General features: G+C 37.6%; 1 protein-coding gene and 2 non-coding genes across 5 annotated transcripts in view; all 3 read right to left on the minus strand.

Annotated features, from left to right (window-relative positions):
• Positions 1 to 4212: 4212 nt before the first annotated feature.
• rpl27a (ribosomal protein L27a) overlaps positions 4213 to 20936 on the minus strand; it is a 369147-nt gene continuing 352423 nt past the window's right edge. Inside the window, exons 1-5 of one of the 3 annotated variants that reach the window (XM_060838929.1) lie at positions 11351 to 11381; positions 9915 to 9978; positions 9756 to 9831; positions 5693 to 5867; positions 4213 to 4379 (exon numbers count right to left, since the gene is read on the minus strand). In XM_060838929.1, coding sequence (XP_060694912.1) covers positions 4251 to 4379; positions 5693 to 5867; positions 9756 to 9831; positions 9915 to 9978; positions 11351 to 11353 — 447 coding nt within the window. In that variant the 5' untranslated portion in view covers positions 11354 to 11381 and the 3' untranslated portion in view covers positions 4213 to 4250. Of the gene's footprint in view, positions 4380 to 5692; positions 5868 to 9755; positions 9832 to 9914; positions 9980 to 11350; positions 11382 to 20936 lie in introns of those variants that run through there. The other 2 variants (XM_060838931.1, XM_060838930.1) reach the window with 2 other exon arrangements.
• On the minus strand, positions 4890 to 5015 carry LOC132824559 (small nucleolar RNA SNORA3/SNORA45 family). Its single transcript, XR_009645680.1, has one exon. It is a non-coding gene; the product is annotated as a small nucleolar RNA SNORA3/SNORA45 family (small nucleolar RNA).
• LOC132824560 (small nucleolar RNA SNORA3/SNORA45 family) lies at positions 8569 to 8699 on the minus strand. Its single transcript, XR_009645681.1, has one exon. It is a non-coding gene; the product is annotated as a small nucleolar RNA SNORA3/SNORA45 family (small nucleolar RNA).

Below are 20936 nucleotides of genomic sequence, written 5' to 3' on the forward strand. Positions count from 1 at the left end.
AGAGAATACCAAAAGTTCAGATTTTACAAGACAATTGGAGAGAGAGAGAGCTAGAAAGTTTACATTTCTTTGGAATGCAGTTCCAGAGGAATGGCCATTGTCACAGTTTTATTGCTGGTAGTCACTTGAGGTGAATGTCACTGGCCATTTCCTTAAACAGAGGCTATATGCCTGTGTTGTGGTTCTATTTGCCGACCTGGGAATTTGTGTTGCAGATGTTTCGTCCCGTCTAGGTGACATCCTTAGTGCTTGGGAGCCTCCTGTGAAGCGCTTCTGTGATGTTTCCTCCGGCATTTATAGTGATTTGTATCTGCTGCTTCCAGTTGTCAGCTGCAGTGGTGGTATATTGGGTCCAGGTCGATGTGCTTATTGATTGAATCTGTGGATGAGTGCCATGCCTCTAGGAATTCTTTGGCTGTTCTCTGTTTGGCTTGTCCAGGACAAGCTGTCCTTCTAGTAAATTATCAAATTAGTGCATCTCTTCTGCTCTTTCCTAATAATCTTTTTAATGTTATTTATCTTTCAAATTCCATTTTGCAAATGGTTGTTGAAACTCTTTCCACTCCTTTTACAGAACCGTAGAAACTCATGACCTCTACTACCTAAATTCTGTAGGTGGATGGGATCACTATCATTTGCACATCCCCCTCCAAGACACACAACATCCTGACTTGCAACAATACCATCATTCTTTTACTCTTGGTTCAAAAATCTGAAACCTTTTAACAGCACTGTGGGTGCACCTGCACCATAAGGATTGAGCCAGTTCAAGAAGGCAGCCCACCAACACCTATTCCAGGGATGGATAAATAAATGCTTGACTAGGCAGCAATACTCATTTACATTAATCTAAGAACTGAAACCCATTTCAAACTGTGAATTCTAGGTCATTAAAACTCAATGTGCAAATGTTTTCTCATGGTATCTCTTGCTCTTTCACCAGTCAACCTAATTGTGGTTATTGCTCCTTCTGCTGCCTGTAAATTTTTCCCTTTTCACTTATTCAGGGACATGATATACCGCTGGAGCAGGTGGAACTTGAATCTGGGCTCCTGGTCCAGAGTTAGACAGTACAACTTCGCTTGTATGATCCAAGTGAAAATGGATAGGTACTTAAAAAAACTTTATTTAAACTCGTTAAACATTAGTCCCAAAAGTTAATGTGTGGAACACTTTTAGGTCTCATTGCTTGACATCCTTCTTGCTGCAATGAAGGTTAACCTTTTGAAGTCTGATCCAGCAGTTGCAAAGTTGTGACTTGTTGGTTCTACTTGTACAGTGTGGAAAGCTAAACCAAACCAGCCTCATTATCTCCGGATTCCCAACAAGAGTGAAATTAAATCATTTAGTGACCACAAAATCAAGCTTTACAAATAATAATCTTAGATATCAAGTTTATAACAAACAAATTAACAATTTGTTTTTAATAATGTAAATTTATCAGAATGCAGAAACAAGGTAATGCAATTAATATCAAAGATCAAAAGCCAAATCTTCTTTGGTCATAACCCTCATTCTCTCAGTTAAGAGTTTGATACCAGGTCTTCATGAAATCCTTGGACAATGGGTTTTTCACAGGCAAGTAGAACTATATAAAGCTTGAATTTCAAAGTCACTGGTTAATGCAGTTTTAGCAGACTTCCATAAATGTTTACTTATTTCTCAGTCTAGGATTCTTTTTCTCAGACCATTCAATAATTTAATAACTGGACTCAAACGTAGAAGAGACTATGAAAGCTTCCAGTCACACACTTTCAAACCATGTCAGAACTGGTCCTTTTGTATCATCATGGAAGTTGCCTGGTTAGTAACAGTCCTCCCTTGATTGACCAATTGAACATCTAACCAGCTACCAGTCCAAGCTGAGCATTCACTTAATGCTGGTTTATCTCCACCATCCTTACATTTGTAAATTGTGTTACCTTCCAGGTGAGATCCCAAAAGAAAACATAATTTTCTTTAAAAAATGCTGTTCAAACTTCAATTATCTTCCATTCCGAATCAAAAAATGAGAAAACTAAGTAATGATGGGCTCTACAGCAGGTTGATTCAATCAGGATGGGTTTTGAGAAAGGCTTCTCGTTCCTCACTGGTAATTGCTGGACCTTTTCTGCAGAAATTGTTTCTTCATGAAACAAACCTTTGCCTTGAGCTGAGAACTTCTTGCTTCAGAAAAATTTCATTTCAGAATGATTTATTAAAAGTTACTATAGCCATCTTGTTTTACATAATCACAGCTTTTGTGAGTAATTGTTTAAAACAATCATTAAAGCAGCAGTTCCCAGTGGGAGTACCTCAGTTGCTTGTCTGTCTGCCTGCCTTAGGTTTTGCCATTTTGCAGCTTCAAAAAAAACTTCTCCGAAGAATCAAATAACAAACCATGCCTTTTGTGGTCAGTGCCAAGTTAGCTTACCAGTATTTTAGCTGTCAGAAGTAAAACAACAAAATTCAGCTATGTAATTTCTGACATTTTCAATGTCATAGTATTTAAACCAGTCTTTAATTTTTCTTTTAGTCATGACACTTTTTATATCTGCAGTCTCACTGCTGGATTCTAATAAACCTGATCTATATCCTATCATAACATCTTGACAGCTTTGAAATTATGCTTATACTTGAAGCCAGCTGAGGAATAACCAGTGATGTATACATGTTGTTTATAACTTGCTTGCATTTGTATGCCTAATTCTTATCACAAGAATTTAAACTTTAATTTTCAAGTTTTTAAAAGTGGTGTTAACTTAGTCAGTCACTCAAAAAATATGCAATCCTTTATCCAAAATCCTCAGTTGGTTTTCAGCATTTCTTGGATTTTGGAGTGACTTAGTGTGGAAACAGGCCCTTCGGCCCAACAAGTCCACACCGACCCGCCGAAGCGCAACCCACCCATACCCCTACATTTACCCCCTACCTAACACTACAGGCAATTTAGCATAGCCAATTCACCTGACCCGCACATCTTTGGACTGTGGGAGGAAACCGGAGCACCCGGAGGAAACCCACGCAGACACGGGGAGAACGTGCAAACTCCACACAGTCAGCCGCCTGAGTCGGGAACTGAACCCGGGTCTCAGGCGCTGTGAGGCAGCAGTGCTAACCACTGTGCCACCGTGCTGCCCATTCTATGCCAAACACCATGATTAAAAAAAAACCTTTGGTTTTGGAAGCTGTTTGGATAATGTATCTCTACTAGACTTGTAGTCCAGAAACCTACAATGGAAAATGGATAGCACTCAATATTTAATAGCTTTGTTTTTCCTAGATATTTAAGTGAATATACTGGATCATTGCAAAAACCCATTTGGTTCACTAATGTCTTCACAAAGGACATGTACCACCTTTGCTTAATCTGACTAAAGTATAACTTCCAATCCACCATGTGATTAGATTCTGAATTACATGACACAAATGGGAAATTAATTTCATTAGAGAGCAACTTGTCTGTTGGCAGTCAGTGGTAACTGATATAGGCAATACTGACATTGCCATTGCCCAGATCCCAGGTGAACTTGTTGCAGTTTCATTTCCCTCGTTAAATTTACCTTGCAATTTCTACAAGTCAAATGAATTTATCTACCACTGTTGGTAGTTCTTCTACCAACATTACATTCTTGTGCAACCCCACATTATAGAAAAATGGTGCCTTAGGATCAGCACTTCATGTTCATGTAATTATAGCCAACATGAGTTTTAAAAGTTCACACTTGACAAATTGTTATAGCAGAACAATCTTAACTGACATCTTTCCAGTTCCCAACTTTGCCATTTTAATCCAAATGGTTTAGCAAGGTTAACATATCCACATCCAGTATACAGTATATAAAAATACAAATTAGAAGTAGCCTCTTTTGGCTCAATTCTGCTCTGCCATTCAGTCAGATCATAACTGATCTCTGGCCTCATTCCATAAACTTGTATTAGTACAAGTGGTACAGGTACATAATGAAGCTACATTTAATCTTATTACTATTTTTACACTTATCAAACTTGGTGATAATCAGGTCATTAATAACCAGGTTAGAGAATGAAAGTTTCACAACCAAAGTAGCTAAGCAAGTCAGTCAAAGTACCACCTGATTTAATCAGGTGGAAAAAGTGAAACAAAAAGCTGCAGAGGCAGGCAGCCATTCCCCTTGTGTCAGCCACAAGGGGATTCCATTTCATATGCTTTGAACATGCATTTTATTTTTTAAAAAAACAAACAGCACACAGTTAAAAAGTGACAGCATTTTATTAGTACATTAGAAAACTTATGCCATTAATACACAGGCGCCACCAACTTCTTTGATTTTCTCTTCAGCTTTCCTGCTGAAGAACTTTGCCTTGACAATAACTGGCTGTTTAGGGAGCCTGCCTTTACCCAGAACTTTATAGTAACCCTACAAAAAAAAAGAGAAAATGAAGCAATACATGGTCTTCCATGTATGAGATTTTATTCAGGAACCCAATGCAAATTCATCTTCCCAGACAAACTGAAAACAGCAGGCAACTCAGATTTACAGAAAACTAATGACCTTAATATGCCACTGCATGTCAAACCAACAGAACAGCAAACAATATACTGAAGAACAGCAAAATAAACCAAAGAAAGTGAAAAACTGCATTCCTCAGGTCAGATTTTGACATGAAAAACAAACTTAACAGTTGTGTTATGCTGAAAAACTTGGAAGTAAGGAAGCATTTGGAGGAATTATTCTTGAAGTTGAGATACAGAAGCTAAATCTGCAAAATCAACTAAATTGCAAATATAAAAAACAAAGCAACTTGAGCTCAGACGGAGATAAAAACTTTGTCCTAAATTTGCTAAGTTTGTCAACCCTCAAATGACATCCCAAAGGCTAATGGAGATAAAGCTCTAGTACCATTGATGCTCCTTGTGTAATCACCAGCAATGTTACTAATTGTGTGACTGACTGAACTATAAAGCTCAACCAGTGAATAAAATCAGTAATTGCTTTTCGAAAACTATAAGCACATCAAGACAATAAGTGTAAGGATGTGACTCTAGTCTCGATTCCCAAACTCAACAATAAACTATTTTGACACCTCCCACAGCCAACTGATACCCTTATTTAATAACCAAAAATTTCCTTTGAGTACTGCTCCCCCTCCGCCCGCCCAAGTGTGCTTCCATTCACATAGCTTCCTCCATCACTTCTGCCCTTGGCAGCTGTGTTTGATGGAACATTTAAAGAAAATAAGACTGTATTTCTCCCCCTCAGCTGATCAGACTATGTATGTGACAGGTATTAACATATATTATGAGCATTCTATTTCTGTACAGCATTTGATAGAGGTGATTACGAGTGAAATCAAACAGAATCTGAGCCAGCAAGCATATCAATAATGCATTAAAAGGAAGCGAATCTGTTGTATAGCCTCAGACAGATCCATCTCGAGTAACATGTTCAAAATCGTGCACTTAAAACTGAAACTTAATAACTTGGACTTATCTGCCTTAGGTATTGTTGGTTTTAATTGGACCTAAGGTGTTAAATTATATCTTTAGGTTAAATAACCTTAGCCTATATTACCTTCAGTGTCTAGATCAACTGTGGATGAGTAGATTGCTAAACAGTTTACCAACTCCTGTTTGGCTGCACACCACCTACTTCTTTGCTAAGATTTGTTGTTTCCCATATCAGTATATCCTACTTGCAGGCTGCTCAAAAAAACCTGTCATAATACTCACAGCATGTACAACATCAATGACAGGTGCTGGTCCTTCAGGTTTTTTGGCATAGTTTAATCGGGTCTGTTCACTGACCAGTGTCCACAGCTTATCCAGATTTATAGTCGGACAGAACAACCGATTCTTCTTGAGATGATATTGCCTCATGCCGACTTTTCCAAAGTAACCTGGATGACTGAAAAATTAGAAATCAAACTTCACTTATCCCGACTCAATGCAACATTTAGAAACACTAAGAACAGGTCCCTCATTGGAAAATTTAAATATTAAGCAAACATTTTTCTAGGTTTGTTGAATCCAGCAATACCACAGCAGTCATCTCAATGTGCAAGAAGAATTTACTCTTACTGCCATATCATTCAGGACAGCCTTTTACTTCACTTCCTCAGGTCTCCCTTAAATCAACAGGCTTTGCATGCTTTACTTGTAGAAATGGAGATATCAAATCTAGCAAAGTGCCTGTGCAACTTACAAAAGCCAGGCTCAACTCCAAGAAGCTGTTCCACCACTTGATTGATGTCACAGAATAAAGCCCCAAAAAGTATTCCGTCAGATTTATGACTTTTCAGACCATGTAAAACTATACACTCCAGGAACTTGCCAACATGAAATATTTATAATTCAAATTAAATTGAAGCAAACCTTGCACTACAGAAGATCTCACGTTATTACTACATACAGGTAATATTCTAAAAAAAAGGGAAAGATAAGAAAACCATAACTAACCAAGAAAATTAAGCAAGATACAAAGTTGAAAGAAAAAGCATGTGGAAAACTAAGCTAACATCAGTGATAGTCCTAGAGACAGGGACAAAATTTAGAATCCAAAAGGAGGACTAAAGATACGAGAAGAAAAGCTAGGAGGACAAACTACTGAGAATATAAAAACCGAAAAAAGTGTATTCAAAAAGAAGTGGGTTTGCAAAGAACAATCAGATTTCTCAGCAATAAACCCAAACAAGCAGCCAAAACACACCCAGAATCCCTCACCACTGTCCTCTACATCAAAGACATCTCTGAAATGACTGCCAGACTACTCAGACCTCTAGGCACCATGGTAGCTCACAAACACAAACAGCAGCTAACAAACTTAAAAAGACCCTATAAATAATAAGCAAAAATACCTTACAAAAATTGTAACAAACACTACATTGGACAAACAGGCAGAAAACTAACCACCAGGATACGTGAACAACCAGCCACAAAAAGATATGACCCACTGTCACTAGTATCCTTACAAACAGATGAGGAAAGATACCACTTTGACTGAGACAACACATCCATCAGAGGACAAGCCAAACAGAGACATGCGCAAGAATTCCGAGAAGCATGGCATTCCAATCAGAACTTTATGTACCATCAACCACTCTCAGAAAGAAAAGGAAATGACATCACCAACCCAAGGAAACCTAAACAGAGAAAGCTAGACATAACACCAGCACTTCATGGGAGGCTCACTGACGATGTTACCTAGTATGGTGATGAAACTTCTAAAAACAAACATTATATATCAAGAGAACACAATTTAAATAATCACAGGGTGGCACAGTGGTTAGCACTGTTGCATCACAGCACCAGGGTCCCAGGTTCAATTTTAGCTTTGGGCAACCGTGCAAACTCTAAACAGACGTTCTCCCAGTGTCTGCATGGGTTTCCTCCCACAATTTAAAGATGTGCAGGTCAGGTGAATTGGCCGTGCTAAATTGTCCATAGTGTTAGGTGCATTAGTTAAGAGTAAATATAGGATATGGGATTGGGTCTGGGTGGGCTATTCTTCAGAAGGAGAGTGTGGACTGGTTGGGCCAAAGGGCCTGTTTCCACACTGTAGGGAAATCTAATCTAATCAGGGGAGATGATTATGGGAAACAAAAGAAATGGCAGAGATTTTGCATCAGTCTATATGATGGAAGAGTTTTGAACATCCCATTAGTAAAGAATACAGGGCAGGAATTAAAGAACAATCATACAATTAGTAACAGTCAAACTAAAATGCTGTGGGAGCAGAATCCTTTTGTATATTTAGGCTGAGATAAAATAAAATCTATATTAGTGGAGACAGTTTACAGAAAATTCACTAGGATGATTGCTGGTGTAAAGAAGGATTGTATTATGAGCACAAGAGTGGAACTCCAATCACTGGAATTTTGAAGAATGAGAGGTGGTCTAATTGAGACATACTTGATTCTTAAAAGGGCAAATGCCAAAAGTGTGTTGCCTCACATGGAAGACAAGGTCCAGACAGCATAGTCTCAGACTAAACCACCAACTTAGGACTCTGAGACGAACTATAAAATACTGCGCAGTGCTTTCATGTTTAGCAAAAGGAGAACGAAAGCACTAAAGTCATCTCAGTAAAATCTCAGTGGACAAGTTAAAAAATAATTTAGATTTCAACTTAATTGTAGTTTGAATTCAGTGTAAAATGTCTCAGATAGTTAAGACACGTTGCAAAGTAGCAAGTCTACACCTTGTGTGTAGTTGCTAACAAAAAAACTTTACTTCCAAGCAGTGAATAACATCAAGCGGTTTTGAAGAGAACTTTGAAGAACTGGAGGAGAAAATTCAGACAAACGTGCACAAGATATTGGTTTCATTTCAGTTGACCAGAAATCTAAAGTTATTTTTTAAAACTTGTCCACTGAGATTTTCCCGAGATGACTTTAGTGCTTTCGTTCTCCTTTTGCTAAACATTAAAGCACTTTATAGTTAGTCTCTAACGATAGACCAGAATGATCAACTGAGATAAATTAAGTTGCTGTTGCACAACGCAACATATACTGTATATCAAAACTAAAAGGAAACAATTTAAAACATTTTACCTGTGCATTTAGACAGCACCTGAGGACTGTCAAGTTGCAACATTAGAACATTGCATACAGTGTCACTAACCTAGTGACTGACTGTGCTACCAAAAGCTACAGTCAGCGAATAAAAGTAGTATTCAATCTTCGAGAACAATAGCACACCAGGACCACAGGAAGTGTCAGGGTGTGACTCTAGTCTCGTTATTGTAACTTTTGACAAGGAAGAGTGAAGAGGATAGATGCTGTCAGAGTCAGATGTACAGCATGGAAACAGACCCTTTCGGTCCAACTCGTCCTTGCCAACCCAATCAGATATCCCAATCTGATCTAGTCTCACCTGCCAGAAACTGGCCATATCCCTCCAAACCCTTCCCATTTATATACCCATCAAGATGCCTCTTAAATGCTGAAATTGTACCAGCCTCCACCAGTTCCTCTGGCAGCTCATTCCATACATATACCACCCTCTGCATGAAAAAGTTGCCCCTTAGGTCTCCTTTATATCTTTCCCCTCTCACCCTAAACCTATGCCCTCTAGTTCAGGACTCCCTGACCCCAGGGAAAAGAGTTTGCCTATTTATCCTATCCATGCCCCTCAGTTTTATAAAACCTTAAAAGGTCACCCCTCAGCCTCCAATGCATATTGGACAGCAAAGAATATTACCTCAGATAACAACAGGATTTTGATCAGATGGGCCAATGGGCTAAAAATGGCAGACGGAATTGTAATTTAGATATAGGTGAGGAAAGCAAATCTTAGCAGGACTTACACATTAATGATAAGGTCCTAGGAAGTGTTGCCGAACAAAGTGGTCTTGGAGTGCAGGTTCATAGCTCCTTGAAAGTAGAGTCGCAGGTAGATAAGATTGTGAAGGCGGCGATTGGTATGCTTTCTTTTATTGGTCAGAGTATTGAGTACAGGAGTTGGGAGGTCGTGTTGCAGCTGTATGGACATTGCGTGCAATTCTGGTCTCCTTCCTATTGTAAAGATGTGAAACTTGAAAGGGTTCAGAAAGGATTTACAAGGATATTGCCAGGGTTGGAAGATCTGAGCTGTAGGTAAGATGTTGAGTATGCTGGGGCTGTTTTAACTTTAAAGCAAAATTTGAATTTCCTTAAATGAAGGAAGATGTTATAGTATTCCATTGTTTCAACAAAACAGTTGAATAGGTTGTTCAATTTAACTTCAAGTTATTTCCACCACAACCTTTCACACAAGATCACAAATCTATGGATCAAAATAATTTCAGACTACATACTATTTATCAAAGTTGATTCTGTGATGGTGCATGCCACCAGCATTGCCACGACCACCTGGATGCTTCCTATGTTTGCCTATAACAGAAACAAAAAATTATAACCAGGTATTTAAACTCCTTCACAAAAAAGGCAGACTTGGGCTTGTGTTTATTACTCACCAATTCGGCCATGACCGTGGCTAACATGTCCCCTCAGCTTCCTGGTCTTCCTCAATCTGGACGGCTAAAGATAAATATCACTGAGTTAGCTTTATCAGTCAATGATACTATAATGGAAAACTGGCCAGGTTTTTTCATGCATGTTTATAAGTAAAAACATGCATGAAAAATTACACTTCCAACTGATAACAGTCAATGCATTACACCAGTGTCTAATGTTTACAAAACCTATCTACACATTTATACAATGGGTTTTTACAGCTTCTTCTATAATCACTTAAAGATTTAGTTCTCTAGAACTACAACATATTAGTACAACTAACCAGTCATCCATGCACATTCATACGAAGTTTTTGATCAATTGGCTGCAGGACATTATAGAGTACCAAATCCAAGAACTAACTGTATCAGAACAAGACACCCATCAGCAACAATATTTGGTACATTACACCACTTTACATTAGTTTGTATAGACACTGCTTGACATTATGGTATCCAAACTTGTTCTTGCTACTTTTAGATATACATTATCATGAATAACCAGAAATTAGCATGCTTTCATTATACCACACAAGTTCATACCAATTCTTTAGAATCAAAAGGATCAGTCTGCTGACCAGATATGAATATCTACCAATCAAATGTATCCTCTACACCGTTCAAAAGAATGCAACCTAGGTCACCCCCTACGTTTGTGGCCCCAATTTTTCTGGAAAAGTAGCCCACTATAAGAACTCTACTCAAAATGGGAGCGTATCTCAGGATGCCTCTCAAACAGTGAAGCAGCTCCGCTAAAATTTCTGATGAATCCACAGATGACCCCATCAACCTCACCATATTATTGAAGTAGTTTTAGCCATCAACTAAAGAATTTTGGACGAAGAAATTGCATACAACATTTGTGTTGTCATCTGAAACAACGTGTACAATTTCTTACGGGCAACGACAATTAAATACAGCAGTCCGTATATTTGTAAAACAGTGACACGATTGAAAATGTCATGAACCCCAGAAGTAGCATCATCCATGAAAATTTCATCGGGTTATATAGCGCTGAGTTTTCACAAACATAAAGGAACTGTTTTCTGGCGATTCGCTGATCATAACAGGCAAATTGCAGGAAACTATTCGGCTCGGGCAGCGCCAAACTCAAACCAAAATGCACAACATCACGACTCAAGTCAATAATTCAGAGAAGGCCCATTAATTACAATGGAACAGCCGCCATCATCCTGCGTTCAGCCTTCACTAAATAGGCCGCAGAGCGTTCATCTAAATAAATACAACTTTCTTAGCGAAAGTGCTGTACATTTTGTTCACAAAAAGGACAACATTGATTACACAACTGACATCTGTTTTTAAGGTCACTTCTGATACCCGATTCCATCGGATTCTAATTGTATTAAAGTCAGACCGCCAGCTTCCACATTACCTACCATCTTAGCTGATGACGTAAAGAGGAAGGCTAACACACAATCTCGCGGTTTTATTTGGCATCCGGGTGTGAGCAGAAGTGCGCCTGCTCAGTAAGAGCTATCGTCCTCCTGAATACGCTTTCTTTTGTCCAGGCCAGAACGCCTGCGCAGTGACGATCGCTGGTGACGGACCCCGGTAAAATGCGCATGCGTAGCGGTTGCCCTTCTCCCCTATTCCTGCAACTGCGCCTGCGCCTGCGCAGACACGGTTTTCGTTTGTCAGACAACTACACTTGCGCAATAACGGTCTCCCTGCTTTATCCAGCCAAATGCGCCTGCGTAGTAACGGTTTTTAAAAGGCTTGTTTTCTATGGCCACGCCTCCAAGAAACATTGGAAAAGAATAAATTAAAAATGAGGTCAGTCAATCTCTGAAGGTAGTCATGATGTGGAGGTGCTGGTGTTTGTGTTGGACTGGGTGGACAAAGTTAGCAATCACATTAGGTTGTTACTCCAATAGGATTATTTGAAAGCTTTAGCTTTAGGATTGCTGCTCCTGCATTTGGAGTTGTGGAACAGGATCATAAGACACAGAATTTACAGCAAAAGATAACAGTGTCATGTAACTGAAACAAGATATTGAGCAAACCTAGATTGCAGTTAAAGTCTTTCATTTTTTTAGAATGGGTTGTAGGTTTTGGGTCCTTAATATGTAAATCCCAGGACTTCTTTTGTCACGTTCTTAAGATAACTTAAGGTTTTTTTTAAAAAGTGACATTTCAGCTCGGGCAGCATATTAAAGGTGTGTGATTACAATCTGGCTGTATCCCAATCTTCAGTCAGACTGTTTCTATATCCAAAGTAGAAATTTACAAAATGTTATAACCAGCCATAGCAATATCTAAGGTATTAGTTATATAAAAATATGATAAAGCTATAATACTTCCTGATGAAGGGCTTATGCCCGAAATGTCGAATTTCCTGTTCCTTGCATGCTGCCTGACCTGCTGCGCTTTAACCAGCAACACATTTTCAGCTATAATATATGATGGATTAGATTTTGCTGTAAAAAGAATAGTGAGATCAACAATGCTTGTCATTAATTATATGCTAATTAGACATTATTTGTAATATGGACTTGAAATTTTCACAGTTGTTAGTAATACCATTCTTAATTATTGCTTCAAAATCCTGGAGATTTCTGCAATCAACCACGAGTAAAATCACCATAATCTTGTCAGTGGCAATAAATTATTGCTTTGGCAGTTTTGGTTGCAGCACATCCTGTAGATGGCACAGGTGCTGCCATTAAAGGAGAGAATGTGAATGTTAAAAATATTACACTGTGTCAATCAGTGGGCTTCAATGTTTTGATTGAAACTGAGTTCCTTGAGTGTTATTGTAGCTGAACTCATTGAGGGAAATGGAGAGTATTCTAGCATGGCTAGTGTATATATATTACCAGACCTGGTAAGGAGAAAGATTTTTAAAAATCACTTCAAATAACATTGCACCACATTAAAATATAGCTTCTATAAGACTTGATGTAAATTTACACCACTTTCAGACTTTGCACACGCTTAAGAATTTGCAAGAGTTGCAGTTTTTCTGAACAGAGCTACGTTAATGAGCAGCAGAGGGTTTTGATTAAGATCTCAGTGAAATGCTACAAAGTATTGATTAGAAAATTGGGTTAAATGAAAAATTCTACGAACTATCGAGGGAATTTGAGAATGACTTCAGAAAGGCAATAGTAATCCCTGCACCCAAATTTCTTCAATTTTTTTTCACCAAAAATTGGCATTTCACTGCACTAATGCTGTTATTTTGAATTACGTTATCAGGAAATTCATCAGCCTAGTGACAATGGTGCAACTGGCAAATATTTGCCATAATCACTCTTCTGAACCTGATATTAACTTCTGAAGTCCATATGGACATGTTGATGCAGAAATCCAGAAGCTGCTAGCAGTAATTCTGCTGTTCTCTCTGGGGTGCATGTTGAAGTCACCGGACTGATATTACCTCGTCCTTTTCCACTATTTGTTTCATAGTTAAAAAAACCATGATAGAGTTAACTTTGCCAAAGAAAGGTGTAATTGCATTTTAATGTTACACTAACTTCATAATTGCTATTTGGAAATGGAATAATTCACATGAACATAAAGATGACTGCCACGCATGTGAAAATGGACCTGGTGATGATGCTTACTGCTGACAGTCATTCCTAAGCCTGAATTAATCTACATTATGTGATTCATTCTTCTGTTATAACACCACACCAGCTGAACATGTGCTGATGGCTCTTCTGAGGTCAAAGTTTTCGAAGGGACAAAGGCTGGGAGGGGAGGCAAACTAGTGCTGACAGCACTAAGTATTTTTATCCTGCTTCACTGAATGCGTATGGTCTGACTCAATTGACTATCCTTCTAGATGGAAGGCAGTTACGTTGCTTGCTTGGCAGCAATGTAATGTTGCGAGGTGGAGTTTCTGCCCTCGGTGGTCTTTACAGTATCTAGAGCCAGCTTTCCTAAGAAACCCAGCCAGTGAAAAACTGCTTTGGCCCTGAAAATCTGCTTCAATATTTTGGGATTCAAATTATATAAGAATAATACATTTTTTACTTAAAGCCTGCCAATGATTTGTCAACTTGTACCTTACTCCCATGTGAGTCTCCCAATCATTTATTTTGCCTGGAGAAAATGAAGAACGATCATGGCATTTTACTTCCTGAGTTCTGGCAGTGAGAATACTTCAATGTACTTAGCTTTATAAAAGCAAAATACTGTGGATAATAGAAATAAAGAGAGAAATGCAGCATTTGTGGAGGGAGAAACAGAGTTAATAGAGTCACAGAGCATGGAAACAGTCCCTTTGGCCCAATGAGTCTATGCCAACCATGTTCCCACATAAACAAGTCCCGTTTGCCTGCATTTGGCCCTTATCCCTTCAAACCTTTCCTATTCATGTACTTATTCAAATGTCTTTTAAATGTTGTAACTGTCGCTGCATCCACAATTTCCTCTGGCAGTTCATTCCACACACAAACTCCACTCTCTGTGTAAAAGAAGTTGCCCTCGTGTCCTTTTTAAAACTTTCTCCTCTCACCTTAACAATATGCCCTCTATTGTTGAACTTTCCCATCCGGGGGAAAAGACTCTTAATATTCACCTTATATATGATCCTCATGATTTTATAAACCTCTTTAAGGTCATCCTCAACCTCCTACATCCAGTGAAAAAAGTTCCAGCCTATTTTTATTATTCAAACCCTTCATTCCCAGCAACATTTTGGTAAATCTTTTCTGAACCCTCTCCAATTTAATAATATCCTTCCAGTGGCAGGATGACCAGAACTGCACACAGTTCTCCAGAAGAGACTTCATTAACACCCTGTACAACCTCAACATGACATCCCACCTCCTGTATTCAAAGATATGAGCAATAAAGGCTAAGCACCTTCTTAACCACCCTGTTTACTAGTGATGCAAATTTCAAAGAATTGTAACTTGAAGCCCAAGGTCTCTCTGTTTAACAATGCTCACCCAGGGTCCGACCTTTAATTTTACAAGTCAAAGTTTTGTTTATTTTACCAAAACGCAATATCTCTCTTTTCTCTAAATTAAACTCCATCTGCCAATCCTGAGCCCATTGACCCAATTGATCAAGATCTCTTTGTATTCTGAGACATCCTTCTCACTGCCCACTGTACCACCAAATTTGCTGTCATCCACAAACTTACTAACCATGCGTCCTATATTGTCATCCACATTTATAGCCCAGAATGATTGTTCCTCATTTTTTTAGATCAAGACTGAGAGCCCTGACAGCTGGAATGACACTTGACTGAAAAAAATCACCATCACATTGAACTCTCAAATTACTTGAAGATTGAAAGATAACCAGTTTCAGATGATGCTTTGCTTCTTAGTCATAGTTTGTAATATCATCTGAACTTCTCTATTTGAATGCTGCTTTATAATACTCTCTAAATTTACATTAAAAATTAAGCATTACTGTGCAACTTGGAGTATAACTGGGAAGGTTGGGTTGGGAGGGATGGACGGAAGAAGAGACAGTTGCACATAATTTGAAGAGAGATTGTAATTGTTTCAAAGAAGACAATCTGAATACCTTGGTTGGTAATGTCACTGTTGCTGAGTGCCCAACTTGATTCCAGAATCAAATTTACAATGGGAAGGACATTGTGGAGTGGGCAGACAAGTGGCAGATGATGTCCAATGCAGAGAAGTGAGAGGTGCTGCTCTTCGATTGGAAGAACATTGAAGGATGATATAAAAATACACCAAAATTCAAAAGGGGGTGCAGAAGTAGAGGAATCTTGGTATGTATGTGCATAGATCATTGAAGGTGGTGGGACAGGTGGAGAGAGCAGTTGATAAAGCATGTAGTGTCCTTAGCTTTACTAATTCCCTGACATTGACTAACAAGAGTTGTGGGCAACACTACTGAGGCCAGTATTTATTTCCTATAACCCAATTACCCTTGAATGGGTGATGTTGGATTGGTTTATTGAACTGTAAGTCAGTGTCATGTAGATACACTCACAGTCAATATTCCCTTTAATTTCTTTTCAGTGTGGGGACCTCCAATGGTCTTGCATCACAGTGGATGGCTCAGACAACTAGGAATAGGCAATAACTGCTAGCCCAGCCAGTGACACCTACATCCCATGAGTCACCACTGGCATAGAGTACAAGAACAAAGAGGTGACGATATACTTATAAAAGATGTTTGTTAGACCTAAGCTAGAGTTTGTGTACAGTTTTGTTTGCAACATTATAGGAAAGATATGAATGCATTGGCGAGAGTCTAGAGTTGGTTTCCAAAAATGATTCCAGAAATGAGAATCTTTACTGATGACAAAACATAGAAGACATTGGGACTGCTCTCAGAGATAAGACGGCTGAGACCATATTTGATGGAGATTTTCAAAATCCAGTTTTCAATATTGTTCCTGCAGATGGAGCTCTCATAAGCTTTGAAGCATGTCTGTTGTGTATATTATGAATTTAACATGGTGTTTGCATAAAGGGTCACAGCAGATACTATTCTTACTGCATCAGATTTCTCAATAACTGAATTTTTTTAATGTCCAAAATAAGGGCTGTAACTAAATAAAAGTTACATATTTTACTATAATAAATGTATTATGTAATTAATTTTTAGATGTTCATTATATTCATTTAAAGATTTTAATTAAAAACATCAATCTCTCATAAAAGCCTGGATTTAGTCTCAATATTTTTGCCTGGACTGTGTGCTTAATTTGGACTTTACAGTCTCAGCATCTGTAGCAAGCCTAATTTACCAGGGTGTGGTACTGTTAATTCCGATATACTGAACTCTTCTTCAGTTTGAAGTACTTTCTCACATTAATTTATTTTCTTAATTTTTAAAAAAAAAGTGGACAAATTTCAGAAGTTCTATTTGTTTAGGAATTGTATTAAAAGTCTTTTTTTAAATTATTAGGGAGCCTGTATCTATGTCAACCTGAATACAAATGTTTGGATGAAGCAGGAAAATCTGTTTTACTGATTGCATGGCTATTATAGCTTTCATTTGTGGTACATAAATTTTAGATGGTATTTTATTCTCAGAGATAATTGGTGAGTTTATAAGAAGTGGGAGAATTGAATGAAGGATAAGAATGATACAAAGGGAAATAGAAATTTCAATAAAGAATAATTAAAGTTTTCTAACAAACTTGAAATTTTGAAACCAAATAGTTATCTAATATTATGTAGACAGTAGAGGCATTTTTCAATTTCTTATATCAGTGACCCTATTGTGAGATTTGTGACACAGTTCCAGTCATTAACAAGTATGTAATAGTTTTGGAAGAACAAAGTAGAAAATGCTACTCTTTTAGGCATAGTTGTACCAGTGACAAAACCCAATCCACTTTATTTGATTATATTCCTTATGCGGGTGCTGTATGTTCCCAGTACCTTTTCCACTGTCAAGGGGGGCCTGTCCATACATACTTGCACATCTGATGATATTACAGGAGGAAGACTGAAGATGTAGGAAAATATCTTGAGGCAAAGGCACCTGAAAGGCTTTCAGTGAAGGGATCCATAGACAAATTCTGGACCAACCAAAGACCAAAACAAGGCTATCCAGGACGTTTGGACGTTCAAATGCCGTTGGAAAGGTGATAACGGTTTGGTATATTGTACTACTAGTCTGTGTCATGTAGATATACTTATAGTCAATACTCCGTCTGATATCCTTTTGGTGTGGGGACCTCCAATGTTTAGCGTTGCAGCAGATGGCTCAGGATGATCATGAAATTTTTAAAAAAATATTGGTAAGGAGAATCAAATCACTGGAGATTCTAAATATTTTATCTCAAACAGGGATGTAAAACCTTCTGCTTCAAATCAATGAGATAAACCAATAAAGATACATAGAAGCAATGGAAGAAGTCAGTTGGCTGATAGAATTTGTATTCAAAAGGAGTTAATGACAGAGAAAATATTAAATTGAGGTATATTGAAAGTCAGTTTCATGTCATAGAGTTGGATTAAAGAGTGATTTAGTAAATTGAGAAGTTGTAGTGGGAGTAATGAAACAGATTCCTATTAAAGGAATTTATTTATTTTGGTGAATGACCCACTAGCTCACGAATATTTGCTTCACCAAGGATGGTACGATAACCAGTGGTGATAAAAGGAACATAAATGTTACAACAGGAACACAATGGATTATTTAAACTAAACAAGTTAAACTAAAGTTCAGAGACAATACTTCCAATCTACATTAGAATTTCAGAGAAAAGATGACCAAATTATTTGTTAGCTCAAAGGCACTTGAAGCATGTTTAAAGACAATGAAAACTAGAACGGATAAAAAGTCCAAAGTTTAATGTTAAAGAAGACAAGGTATTAATGTTGTTACTTGTCTCTGGGGAACCATTAAAAGCAAGGTTTACTGGATCTTATCAAATCAATAAGAAATTCTATAAAGTGAGTATTCCAGACAGAAGAGTGGATCAGCAAGTGTGCCAAGTTAAAAATTTGAAAAGGTAATGAAAACAGGAAAGTGTACTTACGGCAGTGAAAGAAATAGTGAGTGAAAATGGAAGTTTCAACAGTTGGTGAATGAACCAGAGATTAAACATCAAGAGTTGGTCCTTCAACAATCAGATACATAAAATGTTAGATAACATCATGTTTTACCCTCCAGAAAACTACCAAATTGACTTATGACGTCTATTACTGAATTATAAATCAAGTTGTAGAAATCATGATGTTCGTGTTAGTGATGTATTATCTATAAAACACCATCATGCAACATCAATACAGAAAGATTAGCTCAAGTGAGGGAGCAGATTTAGTTCATGATGAACAATGACATTATCGCGGTAGTCATAGCAGCTGGAGATTACCTCTCATAATTGTGCCTCAATTGGATGGGTCACAAGCAATCTGTATAAGCACAACATCAACAAGCTAATGAAAGAGGACTCATATGCTTTTCTGAGACTGGATATTGAATGAATTGGACATATATGGCTTGTCACAATGTACAATTTGCTAGAAGGATAATGGCAAGTTCTGTTGACTGATAACAGCAAAAGAAATATGAGCTTTTGTAACACCAAATGGGCTTTATGAGTACACAGTCATGCTATTTGGAATGAAAAAGGCACTACCTCTGTTCCAACAATTTACCAAGAGTTTTGAAGAACTATGTAACTGTTGTTTACTTAGGAGATTTGGTTAATTGTTGCTAAACCTAGGAAGAACATTTGCACCACTTGATTGAACTGTTTGATCAACTACATAAGGGAAATTTGGTCATAAATCTGGCTAAGAATGAATTTGCCAAAGCAAAGGTAACTTATTTCAGCCAAATTGTGGGAAAAGGCCAAGTAACATGAAAAGAGTTGAGGTATGGATTATTTTGGATTTTTCTGTTTCTAAGAGGAAAGATGAAATTTTGTGCTATGATATCATAAGTAGATTTAATCACAACTTCATCACTGTCTTTGCACCTTTAACAAACTCTTTGATAAAAGCAGAAAATTTGAATGGATACAAGAGTGTCAAAGTGCCTTTGAAACCTTGAAAGCTGTGCTGACATCTGTCAACCCAATTAGGAAAATGCATACAAACTGGCAATTCATGCTAGCATCATTGGTGTGCGGGCTCTTTTACTGCAAGATAATAAGCTGGGAATTAAACGGTCTGTCAGTTACTTTTTAAAGCAACATGAACATAAAAATATGTTTCACTGAAAAAAAAGACAGTGAATTGTTTTCGCTCAGGATCATTCTAAGATTTACATCCGCGACAACATGGATGAAATTGTTGTTACTTATATAGATCAAAACTCTTTGATTTGGTTAGAGAAATTTCAAGAGAAAAACATATAAATATTTCACTGGAGTGAAGTTCTCCATCTGTAAAATTTGAAAATGGTTCATTTGTGTGGATGCTATGATGGAAGCTTTATTGAGAGCACATTTGATGGACATGTTGTGATATCATGCACATGGACTTTGGTAAAATATGGTTGCTGTGTAACTCATTGCATTTTTACTGTCAATGTGTTATGAGCTTGTACTGTGATGTAGAAGTAGTGTAAAGATAATTTTTGACGATTAATGAAAGTAAAGGAAGAGATTAACAACATCTCCATCCTAATATCTCTGTTTTCAGTAAATTTTGAAGACAAACAAAGCCTCATCATGGAAATGAGATAGGAAAATAATGTAGGAGGAAAACAAATTAAAAGTGAGAATCTCTAGATTTATTGCTTTCTTCCAATGCACAGTATTTATATGAAGTGATTGGCAACAGTGAATGGAGAATTAAGAATGAGGTGAGCGATTGCAGAACATGGTCACTCATACTTAGAAGACTTCCTATGTGTTTATGTGCATGAGGTGGATAAAGCATGTGTTTATGTCTGTTTTCTATACCTCCTGGAACAGATGCTAGCCTGAAGCCATCATCATAGTTTGGGTACTATTTTGTATTAAATATGGCTTACCAAGAGTGAGTCCTGCTTTTATTATTGTGGTGTATAAAAAGGATTTACAGGTTGCCAATTAACCTATTTCACTGTACTATGAGTTAACCTTCAGTGACTTTCGAATCCTGGAGTAAGACTCAGATGCAGAGCTTTTGGCTTTTTTGAGACTCTGTAACCCTTTTCTTTGCCAATGGATTCTGTGATACTGGCAAAATTTCAACTTACTATGTCACTTTCACTTAGATTGTCACTTCAAGTTATTAGAGCCTTCTTCTGCTCTCCTTTTGTCAGATTTCCTCTTTCAAGCAACTGATCTACAAGACACTGGTGGAGTCTTTCTTTCTCTCCATTCTTCACTGCATGCATATTTTCTCAGTACAACAAATCCAATTATTTACTTTTACTTATGGTTATATACCATAACTTCCTTACCAGCACTGACCTTTATAATTTTCATGCCTGGTGTATCTTGACACATTTTTACTTTGTCTTGCTTTTCATTTATATTGCTGTTGATGTCAGGCTTTAGGAACCTAAATCGTGTCTCAAGAGTCTGTTTAAACACCATGACTTATACAATGAACAACCTGTTTTTCAGTAAGA

The sequence above is a fragment of the Hemiscyllium ocellatum genome, chromosome 18, assembly GCF_020745735.1.
Source record: "Hemiscyllium ocellatum isolate sHemOce1 chromosome 18, sHemOce1.pat.X.cur, whole genome shotgun sequence".
Classification (NCBI taxonomy): Eukaryota; Metazoa; Chordata; class Chondrichthyes; order Orectolobiformes; family Hemiscylliidae; genus Hemiscyllium; species Hemiscyllium ocellatum.